This window comes from Convolutriloba macropyga, chromosome 1 (genome assembly GCF_964194025.1).
Source record: "Convolutriloba macropyga chromosome 1, txConMacr16.3, whole genome shotgun sequence".
Classification (NCBI taxonomy): Eukaryota; Metazoa; Xenacoelomorpha; order Acoela; family Convolutidae; genus Convolutriloba; species Convolutriloba macropyga.
The window spans coordinates 673,895-689,015 of NC_134468.1; the positions used below are offsets into that span (position 1 = coordinate 673,895).

The 15,121-nt window shown below is 37.7% G+C and overlaps 2 protein-coding genes across 4 annotated transcripts in view; both read left to right on the plus strand.

Annotated features, from left to right (window-relative positions):
- Nucleotides 1–15,121, plus strand: part of LOC142354619 (rho-related BTB domain-containing protein 1-like) — a 71,804-nt gene that overhangs the window by 37,370 nt on the left and 19,313 nt on the right. For both annotated transcript variants that reach the window (XM_075407065.1, XM_075406991.1), the window contains exon 4: nt 1,490–1,697. In XM_075407065.1, the coding sequence (XP_075263180.1) occupies nt 1,490–1,697 (208 nt within the window). The remainder of the gene's footprint in view (nt 1–1,489; nt 1,698–15,121) is intronic.
- LOC142354756 (uncharacterized) overlaps nt 1–15,121 on the plus strand; it is a 128,224-nt gene that overhangs the window by 10,332 nt on the left and 102,771 nt on the right. The gene's annotated exons all lie outside the window — the stretch shown is intronic.

Genomic DNA, 15,121 nt, shown 5'->3' on the forward strand with positions numbered 1-15,121 from the left:
ATCTTAATATTAAAGAAAACGGAAATCGGAATTGTACCGAAAAAGTGCTTTGAAAACAGGCAGTTAACTAAGTGATTGTGCGATTTGAAAAATTACATTTGTTAAGGAAATTTTCACTCAACCTTAGTAATGGTTTAAAATAACCTCGAATAACACTTGTAAGTGAATTTATGAAAGCTACTCGGCTGATTTTTTCAGTATTCATGTGATTGCGCCATAAGTGTGGATAACTTTCAGGACAAAATTGACATGCCTTTTTCTTGATTTTCTTTGTTCGGAGGCGCAGGAGGGATCACAGTTTATTGTGCCTGCGTTTGTGAGCCATATGGGTGCAAAATGCAAAACGAGAGTTTTAGGAGACACCGGGAAGACACAGGTGTCCGACTAGGTATTTATCGACGATAGAAAAGGGGCTGCAATGGAAAGCTCACAAGGGTCCTGAGAGATAATCCCGGCATCAAAGGATTTGGCAAGAAGATTAACAGAATCTCTAGCGAGGGGTTCAGATAAGGAAGACGAAGCCGAGTTAGAGGAGGATGACAATTATTGAAACTACTTATTGATTTTCAAATAAACTAAATTTTTACGATCTGGCGATACTAAAATTTTCTCGTTGTGAGGGAAATGTGGCGCAGTACGCAACATATGTATATCTTCATAGTTACTTATTTATTGTTAAAGAAATAAGCATTAACTACATACTGTAACTATATGGAATTATTAGCTATTTACACTGTCTTAAATCTTTTTATTCATATTAGGTCAGACCATACCTGTCCACTCAATTCATTTCAGGCAACCCATCTTAATATTAAAGAAAACGGAAATCGGAATTGTACCGAAAAAGTGCTTTGAAAACAGGCAGTTAACTAAGTGATTGTGCGATTTGAAAAATTACATTTGTTAAGGAAATTTTCACTCAACCTTAGTAATGGTTTAAAATAACCTCGAATAACACTTGTAAGTGAATTTATGAAAGCTACTCGGCTGATTTTTTCAGTATTCATGTGATTGCGCCATAAGTGTGGATAACTTTCAGGACAAAATTGACATGCCTTTTTCTTGATTTTCTTTGTTCGGAGGCGCAGGAGGGATCACAGTTTATTGTGCCTGCGTTTGTGAGCCATATGGGTGCAAAATGCAAAATGAGAGTTTTAGGAGACTAGTTTTGATAGTCCAATTATTTTGCTTGACTCAAGATCACTGCATATTTTAAGGCCAGAATCCAAATTAAAAACATTGCTTTGTGGATCTTTAGGATTTTCCAGGATTTTTACATTACCACCTTTTCTATGCAAAAGATATCAGTCGGCTCAACTGGCTTAAAGACAAATCACTCCTGTATGAAAGTCTGTAGCGTAGTCACTGAGTGTAGGAACAATCAATGTATCTTTCTTCATTTGGTTGATTGTAACGTAGAACTTGAACTTGGTGGTTGTGTTGATTGCACACTCACTCTTCGCAGAACAGGATAGCTTTCATTTTTCAGTTGTGGTTCGGAGGTGGGTGGCGTAAAGCGATCTGAACTGTTCCTGAATGGTCTTCCAATTCTGAAGTTGAACAGCTCTGATCATATTATGGATAACAGGAGCAGTACAAGCAGCAGAAGTAGAAACAGTCGCCGTCTCGCCGCGTCACCTGTAACGGACCAGAATCTTTTTGATGACCCAGAAACGTCGTCCAACTGTGCACAGCAGGTAATACTTCATTTAGTTTAAACTACTACGTAACAACTTCTGAATTTGTGAATGATGAATTGAATCCTTTCTATACATCGTGAAATCTACGGCAAATTAATATTGAGAAAATTTAAATCAGTGGAAAATATTTTAGTTTTCCTAAAATGTACTCTGCATGATTGCCAATGTTGATTTTGCTGCAGTGCAGTCTCCTTCACCGTTCAATCTGACGTCAATCTAAAAGTTCCCTAGCGTGATTTTCGATTCAACTAACCCAACGACAATGAAAATAGCAAATGATGAACATCAGTAAAACGAAAGAAGCAACAGATCACTGTTTTTGTACAGATTCTACTAAAGTTTGAGTGCTAGGAACAGGCATAAATCATGATTATTAATTATATTGTTTTTCATTTTTGGGCTTTCGCGACAAATGCTATAAATTTCAATGCTTTCTGCGTTGGGTTAGTTGACAGTGGTTTAGTTGTACGCATTTTTTCTCTGTGATCAGTTTTAAAGACCTTTACATTCTCGTCTAGATATCAGTTTTCCAGGAATTTTGTCAGATTTCCAGGATTTTTAGTAAAAGAAAAGCCAGAAAATTTCAAAACTTAAGCTTGTACTTTTTTGTTTTCCATCATATATTTTTGGAGTTTAAATCGAAAATTATTTTTGATTTCACATTGTTCTAAACTGTTCAGTCTAATTGGTATATAAACGTCTTATGACCAAGTATTAAAATAATAATCTATTTTTTTATTTTGATGAAATCAATATTTTTATGTCAGTATTTTATGAAACTGTGGTTAGGTAGGTGTTAGTGGTTACTACTTCACACGGATTAAATTTTTAAATTGACAAATTGATTATAAGTGAGATCAGAACTTGGTCGGCAAACTCTACAAGTGTTTCCTGTAAATATTGCACCTAGAAACCATTTATGCCCATTTTTAAGAGGTAAGAAACTTCGACATACGTGTTTCGAACTTTGACTTCTGTTTTTAGCATTTACCACTCGTGAATGATTCCCACAGAGACGTGCTGCTTTGAAAATATTTGAGATTAGGGCAAAAGCTAATAGTTGTTTTATTCATGCTAGGTTTTTTCAAAGAAGTTGTACAATGTCTAAATGAAGAAGGTCTAAATGAAGTTGTACAATGTTTTCAGTTAATAAGTTAATAATTCATAACTCCGTAACTCTTTTTCTTTTTTAAAAAAGAAATGTGATTTTTATAGTTGTGACTATAATTTTCAGTTGGTAGCCAATGGAAGATATGTAAGTGACGCTAATTGATTTTACAAAATACGAAAGATTTCGATTATATTTGGTTTTTTTTTCTAGGCTAATTTTTGGCAGGTTGCATTTTGATATTTTCTTTTTTCTTACATGGGCTAATTTTTTGGCTTGTCGCAGTGCCATTCTAGGGATGAGTTAGTACGACTTTTTATTGCCTTCATTGGTTTTAAACTCCTGATAATCTACAGGGGTTTTAAATTTGATTTCTGTTGAAGTGAGTTTTTGAAGTGAGTTTTTGGTGATAATTTTGCCAACCCTTTATGCCAATAATTGATGTTTGTTGACATGTCTCCTAGTCTTAATGAAAACAAATCTGATCAGCCTTCTGATAAAGCATTATTCAGATCAGATGGTGATCCAATTTTTATCTCATTTTGATGACCAAAAGAACATTTATTGAACAGTTATTTTCATTTTTCTGAGTCGCACCTTAATATTGATGTCATTAATTTATATTACTGTTAGTGATGTCACTTCTGTTTTCGGTTTTCTATAAAAATTAGTGGGGAAAGGGCTGTCGTTTTAAACATGTCTTTTTTCTTTTTTTTTAGCTGTGATGCCATTAATGTTCAGATAAATTTTGTTTTTGGCCAAATGGTGATTAATTGTCCTTTTTCTACTTCTCCTATTTTCTACTTGTCTAGTTTACACGTCTGTCCATTTTTGACAAGCTATCAAAATTTAACTAAATTTTAACTACTTTTAATGTATCTCTATTTCATTGTGTTGACAAGCAACAAATGAGCCTCTTTATGTAGAATATGCTCAAAGTTTTTCCTGTTTTTTGGCCTTAAGTATCGATTAATGACTCGTTCAGTAGTCTTTTTTGGAAGTTTAAAGACCATTTCCGGATTTTGGCTGCATGTATTTGTTTATTGCTTTTTGCAGGCTTTTCCAGCAGTATTTTCTTCTGTTCTAGAAAGATAGTAGAGTTCAATGGATATTGGATGACGCCAATTGGTTAATCTTGTTGAAATATTTTGATCTATTGTATTAAAGTTTTTGGTCTGTTTTGTCTTCTGGAGCTTTTCTGCTGTTTTATGCTTATTTTTAAATTATTAATGGTTTTATGATAATTGTTTTTGCAGATCAACTTGTTGAAAAATGAAAATTGACATTTTCATTGGATATCTTGATCGTGACTGAGAAAAGCGAACAAATTTACCTTATGCTATAATTTAAGCATATTAAAATTGAGTTTTATAGAAAAGTTATCCATAGAATTGATAAAAATTTCCTAAAATAGAATTATACTGATTAGATAAAGAAAAGAAATTAGAATTGAAATTTAATATAGTACTAGTAATACAATTTAATTAATAGCCGCGAAGCGATAGCTGAGGCTATTATTGGTCTTCTCTTGGTTTTTTTATTTATTTCGTCGTCAAGATTTTTGTTACGACCATATGACGTCACAACCATTTCAAATCTGCGTTTTGTTCATTCGTTAATGCAATTTCAACTGAATTGCGTGCATGACGTCATTTTTCATTCTTAGTGGAGCTAGTTTTTTTGTTCATTCGCGTGATTAAATTTTAGGTCACACGTGACTTACCTCACTTTAAAAAATGACTTCCTCGCTCTGAAATTGACTTTTCTTTGCTTTAATTCAAAGAGATAAGGTCAAATGAGTGGTTGCTACTCCAATTGAAGGTTATTTAAGAGCAGCTAATAAAAACAGCATTAAGTTATACAGATTCTTAATCAATTTTTAACGTTTCAGCCCTTAATGAAAAGAATAAGTTTTTTTTGGTCTGTCTTTTTCACCTTCTTTTTGAGACTACAGATCTATGAAGCTATTGAGGCTATTTTCTGACTATTTGCCAGCTATGTTTATTTCTGCGCTTGATCGTTGCTATTCGTGTTTTCGATCTTTTTACAAGTTTTTGCAACACTATATCCGGAAACATCCAAAAACGCGTTTTGCCCAATTTCTTCAAATTTTCAATGGCTTCTGGGGTGATTAACTTATGGGCATTAAGTTTTCGTTTTCGGACTTTCTCGGTGAATGCTGGACGTTTTTTGTCATATTTCTTGGTTTCTATTGATTTTTTGTAGCGAAAACAGTTTAGGTTCTACTAAACGGGTATAACACGATATGTTGCAGTCAGATTTTCAATCGAATATATTGTAGCTTTTAATTAGTGTTGTAGGCGAGTAAATTTTTGCTGCTTGTGTCAAGTTCAGCTTCGAGTCCTTCCTAGATTCTTCCTACTGTCTTAGTTTGGGACGCTGCCTTTTTGAGTTGAAAAGGTCGATGCCTTTTGACAACGTTTTATAGAATATTTCTGAAATGAAATTTACATTCATCCAGTTACCGGCGTCTGATTGCTCTTGAACGAAGTTCATAGAAATTATTGTAAACGTGTGTGTCTTTTGACGACTCGAAGAGGAGTATTGAGATTCTAAATGTTTTTTTGGCAGAAAGCAAGTTTGTTCATGACTTGAATTTTGACTTCTTTCTGTTCGAGCATTTACCTCCGTTTTTGATTGTTGACTTCTGTTTTCGAACATTGGACTTTAACAGTAGCTTCGTTTGTAATGTATAGTAATTAGGAACAGCTGGTAATGTTCAAGGTGAAGAGGTCAGTAGTAAGAAATGAGGGGGTCTGTCGCCCACTTTTTGACTCATTTCAAATATACATATATAATACATGTATGGTACGCGTATAATACGCATAAATTATGCAAATCGGCGAAAACTATCAAAATCGTTTCAAATCAAACCAAAAGCATTCTATTGCAATTGGTAGCACTAAATAGCAAATTAAAAGGCTCGAAATCATTTCTATCACAAGTTTTTGAGAAAAAATGGCATTTCACCTAGATTCATAAAATCGATGGTTTTTTGATAAATTTTTGACCGAAATTTGAAATTTTCAACAAATGTCTCTGCTGTCCTTCTGCGGGGACATTTGTATCTTGGTCCTCTTAGGTTTGAGGAGCTTCCGGGCTGTCTGGAAGCACCTTCGACTCTAGAGTTTCTTCTCATTTGGGGGGCTGCGAAAGTGGCCCCCTTCTTAACTCTCGAAAATGAGCAATTTTGAATTTAATTGTATTCTACAATGACCGAATTCTACAATACAAAGTTTGCTCGCTACTAATAAGAACCTAGCTAACTAGCTAGCTTTTCGATAGCGGATAATTAACCCCCCTTTGTGAATTTCTAACACAAACATCAATATAGTATTTTCTTCAACGCAAGATAATCTATTGAGTTTTGCGACTTATGAGCTTTATAATTTAGTCTTTTCTAAGCCCAATTGAGCAATTCAAGTGCAGTATTACCCAAGCTATTGAGCTGTAAGCGGAACACCGAGAAAAACAGTCAACTTAAATTAATTTTGTGTCAAAACTCTGATTCTAATAAACATTTTCAATACCCGATATAATCAAATTTTTACGCTTTCTCAACACCCTTTCTTGCTTTATACGTGTTCAGAGTGGCAAGTAGGACTTAGTTCGCTAAGTCACGGCGGTGTCAGGGTTCCGCCGGCCCCATTAACCGGTTGGGGTGCGCTTCCCATGCTGCTACTACACCAAAGTTAAGTTCTAACGTTCCGCCTCGGGTTAGAAACAGCGGGCTGCCGGGGTTGCCCGCCTGGAGACAAGAACCGTCTCGGAGTCTCTGGAACGTCCCCCTGTGTAGTACAGATGGCCACGCCTTTTTTTTGCTTTGCTATAAATTGTACTTTAACATAGAATAGACGCAACAAAGTGAAATATGTTTCAGATTTTGTTTCTTTCAATCTGATCGCAAATTTGCTATTTCTCAAATCAGAAAGGGCTTTTGCTGCATTATAGCTTAAATCAAAGAGCTATAAAGAAACGATTCAAAGACTTTATTGACGCATTAAAGTAATGAATTGCAGAATAATACGCAAATATTAAGCAGCAACAACATTGTTTAACGGTAAAATGAACAAAACTGTTCTGTCAATTGTCTTTGTGGTACATGGCCTTGGAGATATTAATTTTCTGGGCTCTCTTCGCGCTCTGTTATGCGCCTTTTCTTGGGGATCTTGTATTCCTGCTCACCATTTCCACTTGAGCTTGATTCAGGTAAACTTCTGATGAAATTCGACCTCTTTTGATCCCAGTGATAGAGAATGAGGCCAAAGAACTCCCTAGTGGTCAGCGTCGCCTGTCTCATATCCCAGAATCTCCCGTTGACTTCTGTAAAGATTTTGAACTGAAAATATGTGCTCCTCCTGTTTTCTTCGGGGTTGAAGACCACAAAGTTTAAGCGAGCATATTCCTTTGAGTTCACTGAAACAAAACAAAACTTGATTCATTTTTGTTGAGGCTTGTAAATGATATCCACTATGTATCAGCTATGCAGGGAGGCAGGACAAACAATTTGAAATCACAGTTTGGAGATTTTTTGCGCAGAGTTTTAATAAAAAGAAGCTTTATTCTCACCTTGTACGTCCTGAATAATTGTACATTCGTTTGCATCTTCATTCATCCTTGCGCAGGCCGCAAACTTCACCACATGCAGAGATGAATAATCCAGTTCTCCGTGGGCAATCACATGAATGAGCTGACGGTATAGAGAGAACGTGTCCATCAGCCTCTCGTATGTTGGGCTTTGCAACACCAGGCCCTGATGAAGTTTCTTGTCCTTTCCCGATCCCTTGTGAACTTCTATCAAGTAAGAGCCATCCACTGACTCTCGTTTCACAAACAGTGCGCGAGAGAGAAATATACTTTCGAAAGAGTAGAGTAATCGATCCTCAGGATTTTCACTGTTCTCGCTCATTGTAGCAATTATAGATTAGCGAAGTCCAACTTAAGGTTTAATTTAGTTTTGAAGCAGATTTTGATTTGCCTGGTCCGAGCACAATTTAAACTGCTTATCAGTTCGCTTTGTAAACGCAGATGACATTATCTACTAATTTATAATGTCGTTCACGCCTGGAAAACTAAGATTTTCAACTAATAAATGCTAGATACTTTGGGAAAACGATATAACATTCAGGGAAAATTTTTGAGGTGAATAAATTTCTCCACATTTGTTTCATCTAATGACACTATCTATAAAACAGGGCTTTGTTCACGCTCGGACAACCCAGTAACTTTATCTGAAATAACAGATTGTGGCAAGAAAGCCCAAGTACAGCCATTTTGAACGAATATATATCAAAGAAAAGACTAGAAGAATCTATCAAAGAAAAGTTGAGCGATACAATTTCTCGCCTTGAAAGGTTTTGATACGGTACGTATGAAATAAAGAACGGTCAATACGAAAAACAGGGAAGATGTAAAGGTGAAAAAAGACAAAAACGTTTCAAAGACCGCCGCTTTCAGATAGGATTGATGTTCAACTTCAGTTAGGGCCAAATTCCCTGTGACAAGCATTTTGAGCATCAATTTCAAAGTAGTGGCAGGGAGACATCCATTTCGTTAATCAGGCTCGAACAACATTTTGCTTAGGGAGCAGCCAGGCTAAGCGCGATGTATTCTGTAGCCCTTTTTGATTTTCGAGATGAATGTGTCCTGGTGTCTCGGCACGAGTCCATCCAATGAATTTAGAAGTCCTCTGGCTGTTGTCATTTACTTGTGAGAAATGACAGTGACTGCTCTTAGCTCAGAATTCAGGTCCACACCGGACGTTGAGCCATGATAGACTAAATTCTAGTGGTGGCAGTATTTTACATGTTTGTTGTATAGTCCAAAAAAACTCCATCGAAAGTGCGAAATGTTTATATCTTCAATTCAAAAATGTGTGGTTGTTTCAGGCCACCTTCAGTCACAATATGACAAACAAATGCACAAGTTGTAACAAATCATTTACCAGTCGGTATAAACTCACTATTCATAAACGTCAACAGCATCCCAACGAACCAATAACTCATTTTTGTTGCGGGCATTGTACGAGCGTATTTTCCTTAGCTCGTAACTTAGTGCGGCACCTAAAAACACAGCATAAATTTGAACGATACCTGAAATGCTCGAGCTGTCAGACCTTTTTCGGAACACAAAACGCATTGACGGAACATTCGCATGTTAATCATAATGTCAGACAACAAACAGCGAGCGAGTCAAGGACATTGGGAATAAGTCATTTGCACACCGAAAAGAGGTCGGTGAGAGGATTTTTCCGCACGTTTCGATTTGCTATCAACGACGAAGATAATTATGATCCTTTCGAGTTTTTGGTGACAAATGAAAGCGCATTTTGCGAATTTTTGAAGTCAAAGATGACCTCTGACTCAATGAAATTCTCACTCTGTCTTCAAATCGAATTCGAAAAGCCGCTTAAAGGTGACAAAACTTCCTGTTTTTTAATAGTAACATGGAGAATGTCTCATCTCATTTGGACTCTGATCAATACTATCAGCATGTTGATCAGGTTTTGACGCAAATCAATATCTTTTGCACAGCTGGGAGCGGATGGGTCATTAGGAGACTTCAACTTATTGACATAAAGCTATGCAATTATCGACCACTGCGCCCAGGTAGCTTTATTCCCACGCCAAGGTTGCTTCAACCTGTCCGAAGGACGGTTCTTAATATCAAAAATTTTGCAGATGGTCTGTGTTTCATCTACTGCGTCTTGGCAGCCCTGTTTCCAGTAAGTAACAATCAGGAACGTCCGAAAAAATACACTCGTCATTTGAAAAAGTTGAGGTTCAACAAAGAGCGTCTGCCAATGCCCCTCAGCCAAATACCGCGTTTTGAAAAAGATAATAACGTGAAAATTAACGTTTACGCTTTTGAAGAACCCCGTACCATTTACCCAGCATATCTCACAAAGATTAAAGGGGGAGGAAAACCAATCAATCTTTTGCTTTTGAATGACGACAAAAAATCTCACTTTTGTTTAATAAAAAATCTAGATAGGCTTTTGAAGACACTTCTGCGTTCTGACAGAACAGCTAATTCGAAAAATAATCTCAGAAAATTTTGTGAGCGGTGTCTTCAGAGTGTTGCGCGAACAAAAATGCAACAGCACCGACAGCTTTGCCTAAACCAGCAACCCTTAATGATTGAGATGCCACCTAAAGGCGCCATCACTGAGTTTACAAGCTGGCACAAAACAACAAAATGCCCTTACGCTGATCTCGAGGCGTTCAATGTTAGAACAGATGACTGCGAAGATGTAGTTTCTAATTACCAGCACGGTGATCTCAATAGTGGCGCTGCCGCTACGCATGTAATTGAACAACAACATCCTTGCAGTTTTGGAGCCGTTCTCGTCGACGTAAGAGATGGTAAAGTTGCACACGAAATGTTTTACAGAGGAGAAAATTGCATTAAACAGTTTTTGGACACAATGAGGCATTGGTTGAGGTGGACAGCGGTTGAGCGACAACGACACCGAAAATTACAAATGACTGAAGTTGCGAGACAGTTAATGATTGACAACTGGGTAGAGCCGTGTTGCATATGTGAAAGCGAATTCTCTCTAGATGATGACGTTGAGATCAAAGTTGTGCATCATTGTCATTTAACGGGAAAAGTTATTGGTGTAGCGCATTCAAAATGTAACTTGAAAGTTACAGCAGGTTCTTTTGTTCCTATTTTTTTCCACAACCTTTCCCGTTACGACTCACATCACATAATAAAACATCTGAAACTCGAAGACAAAGAAGAACTTTCGGCGATAGCTCGCACCGAAGAAACGTTTATTTCCTTTTCCATCAAGGTTCCAATTCGGACGTATTTTGACAAATGTGGTAAAGAGAAAACGATTAAACATGAACTACGTTTTCTCGACAGCATGAATTTTATGGCCTCCAGCCTTGACGCGCTCAGTAAAACTCTTGAAGAGCAAGATCTTCGAATACTACGCTCTGGGTTTCAGCATCTCAATGACAAGGATTTAGAAAAATTTCAAAAAAAGCGTACTTCCCATATAGCTTTCTTGACAGCCAAGAAAAATTCAACGCCCCATTTCCTGCATTTGGCAGTGAGTGGAAAAACACCCTTACCGGGAAAATTGATATTTCAGAGCAGCAATATAACGAAGCGGTGCAGGTTTACGATTTATTGGACTGCAAAAACTTTGGAGACTATCACGATGCCTACCTCAAAATTGATGTTTTTGTTCTCGCTGACGTTTTTGAAAAATTCAGAGATGTTTGCATGAAAGTGTACCAACTAGATCCTGCTCATTTCTATAGTGCGCCCAATCTCAGTTGGGACGCAATGCTCATCACAACAAAAGTAAAAATTGAGCTACTCGATGACATTGACAAACTTTTGTTTTGTGAAAAAGCAATAAGAGGCGGTTTGAACGGTGTCGGCTCTTTGCGGTATTTTAAAGCAAACAACAAATACTTGAAAACTTTTAATGAAGATGAGACAACGGTCTTTGGAGCTTTCTTCGACGTTACGTCTCTCTATGCTGGAATAATGATGAAATCCCTGCCTCTATGTGAATATACTTGGGTTGATTCCATTTCTGAGAGTGATCTGTTAGAATACCGGGAAGATGACGACTATGCTTACTTTGTTGAAGTGGACTTAGAATATCCAGCATCCATGCATATCCCACATCAGGACCTCCCTCTAGCACCTGAAAAACTTAGTATTCAAACCGATTGGTTGTCATCTTACAGCTCACAACTAAATCTGAACAGGTCTCGATCTGAGCAGGTTGCGAAGTTGGTTGAAACGCTCTTTGATAAGAGCCACTATGTTTGTCATATCAACAATCTGAAGTTCTACGTGCGACACGGTCTCATCATAAAGAAAATACATCGAGCTCTTCGCTTCAAACAATCTGAATGGCTTCGTTCCTACATTGAAAAGAACACAGTTATGAGGAAGCAAGCTAAGACAACATTTGAGAAAAACTTTTACAAGCTAATGTCCAACGCGTGTTTTGGAAAGACAATGGAGAACAAACGCAACCGTAGGCAAATTAACTTTGTTGCAACAGAGAGGAAAGCCGAGCAGTTGACATCAAAACCGAATTTCAAGTCGTTCCATATTATTAGTGACGACTTGTGCTCAGTTTTCATGTCACAGCCAGTAATAACATGGGACAAACCAACTCCTGTCGGTGCAGCAATTTTAGATCTATCCAAATTGACACTTTATGGTTTCCACTACGATCAAATGAGACCGAGATACGGTAATCGAATACTAGTTGTTTACAAGGACACCGACTCTTTACTTTATCGAATAGAAACAAATGATCTCTACAAAGATATGGCGGAATTTAAGCATCTACTTGATCTTTCGGATTATCCATCGGACCATGTCTTGTACGATCCATCGAACAAAAAAGTTCCACTTACAATGACAGACGAATTGAATGGGCAAGTTTTAGAAGAATGCGTTTTGCTGAGATCAAAGATGTACAGCATTAAATATGTGGATGGAGTGAAGCAGAGTGCGAAAGGCGTTCAACAAAGTGTCAAAAAAAGTCTCCATCACGATAAATACCGCAGTTGTCTTTTTGAGAAGACAAGTCAACGGGCACCTATGATGCGGATACACGCAGAAAACCACCAGATCCAGATCTCTATGACAAACAAAAGAGCCCTTAATTGCTTTGATGATAAACGTTTCATCTTGAGCGATGGAATTACAACCCTGCCTCACGGACATTTCTGGCTCGAGCAGAACCGGGGCGACAAGGATAATAAAGTCTTTGCCAACGATGGAGACGACACGTCATCGTCAAGTTCCGATGCTGACAATGGAAGCGCTGGTAGTGAGAGCTACGATTCCTCGGACAACCTATCAGAGATCTCCGTGCATGGCCGCTCTTTATTGAGTTCTTCACATCTACAACACCTTCGACAAAATGTTTACGGTAAGTGTGCTAATTAAAAGCCATCAAGTTTTGCAACACGGGTGTTCATATTCCCTGTTTAGCCTGGATCTTTGTTCTGATTTTAGAACCACCGGATCCCGGCTACAATCAGCGGCAGTGGAGTGATCAGGAGAACAGCAGAAGTAGTGATATCGTTCATCTTAATGAGCTGGGCAGCCGTTTAATTTATCCGAAGAGAAAAAAACTTAACCAAAAGAATCCCTTCATTGACGACGAGGCGATGGAAGTTGATGATGATGATCAGAATGATGATGATGATGATCAGAATGATGATGATGACGATGATGATGATGATGATGATGATGATGATGATGATGAAATTATGGAATCAGGCACAACCGACGATGAATAGCCAGTTTATCCAATTTTATCCTTGTTTCTGATTACTTGTGGGTTTCGTCAAACTCAGACTTGCCTTCATATTTCCTTAAACTTTTATTTTTGAAAAAAAAACAGTCTTAAAACTATTCAATTGTATCCTATAGATGGACAGCATTTGGTACCCTGTAACCAATGAAAGATATAGAATTTTCCAATACATTTCATCACTACAATAAATGAAACATCGTACAAATCATTCAACACGCAATTTGTAGTTACTATTAGACTTGCAGTTGAAAAATTGAATTAAACTAATCTCACTGACTTGACAAACTTGTTTAAGAATATCAAAACATTTTGCACGAAAACCAGAAGTAAAGCTTTCAATATCCCTGTGCGTTTCACTCCTCTTCATTGGACATTGACCAAAGTTTCGGAAAAAAAGCGTTGCTACATATACAGTACAGACCACATAAATTAGAAGATGGAGATTGAACAGAGGGTTGCGAGGTCATTTCGTGCGAAATGAACACATTAGTATCACTGTACAACCTTTGTATTCGAGAATGTAAGTAATCAAAAAAGCATAAAGGTATATTCAAACTGTTCCAAATTATAATATTGAGCATCTGTATTTTTCTTCTCTTTGACTGTGTTTTTCCGATTTTGCCTCTGCCAGACATGTTAGATAACGCCAGCTTAGATGGCATTGCAATAAGTAAAATCCAGTGTGTTCCAAGTGTGTTTGCTCTGGATGTGTTTATTACTTGAAAAGAGGATCGGTTTCGGGGCGCAATCGGAAAATTATCAGAAGACCAGACTCCTCGAAAAACAAACTTTAGCTCTTTAATTTTACTAACAACATTAGCAATTGAATAATTATCCATTAAAAAATAATTGATTCTTGCAGACGTCACGGGCACTGTTAACAAAAACTTGGCTAAATTTTTCACCAATTAGATAAAGTTCAACTGCTTCGGGAAATGCTGGATTGAATGAAAGTTTCAACGTTATTGGTGCACCTGTAAGTTCGGGAAAAAGTGTCAGGCTCTTCGATGCCTCTTGTGAGGATGTCAAATCAAATGTTAGCATAAAATGGTCATCAAAATCATCAAGTTCAATCCCGTTCCCTCCGTTTTTGAAGCCCAGAGCTGTTAGCGTGTTATGATATAGTCGTGTATTGTTTCGAGTGTCAACAGGTGTGCCGGCAATTGGGAGCCCGTTACCGCGACTGATTTCTAGGCGCGTTAATCCAAATTTGATGTAATGAAAGGGATCTGTTGGTAGGGAGCCTCTGAATTTTGAGTTGGCTATCATGCAAACAGTTAGCCTTCGAATAGGTTCGGTGCCAAAAATAGATTCTTCAACAAAACTATTCTGTCCTGATTGTATGATGAAGCTTTTGCAAAGGCTCTCTATGTAAGGATATCGAGCAGGTGCCTTCAATAATGCCCTTTCTATTGAAAGTTTTACAGACTCGGTTAGAGTGACTTTGCGCACAAAAATGGACGCCTTCTCGACAACTGCCGTGAATTTCTTTTTGGCGTCATCTCCCAGGCCCATGAGACTGAATTCGCTACTGGAACGACAGAGTTTGATCCGCATATTGACTTCGGGCAAAAGAAGCCTTTCGCAAGTGAAAAAATCAACGTAGAGAGTGCCATAAAAATGCATCCGATAGTCTGCTGCGAGAGTTTGCTTAAGTCTGTTTGCGTACCACTCAGTTGTTCTTCGCTTATCGTCGGGATCCGGGTTATACGCGTAACCCTGGCAGGCAGCCCACGTTGATTTGCTGTCTTGATTTGTTGTGAGCTCCGTTTCTATCAAGGCCCGATGAGGATATGTGTTGTTGCTGTCAGATATCAGGGAGCCGTTCAAGTAAAGTTCAACTTGTGAAAAGAGGCTGTGCATTGCGTTGTTAACAAAGATAACTCCAACTCCATCGCTTGCTTTGATTTTGTTACGACCCTCTTCATCGTAGATAGCAGCCACCAAAGATAAATGGATGTAATTTAGGTCTATACAATTTCG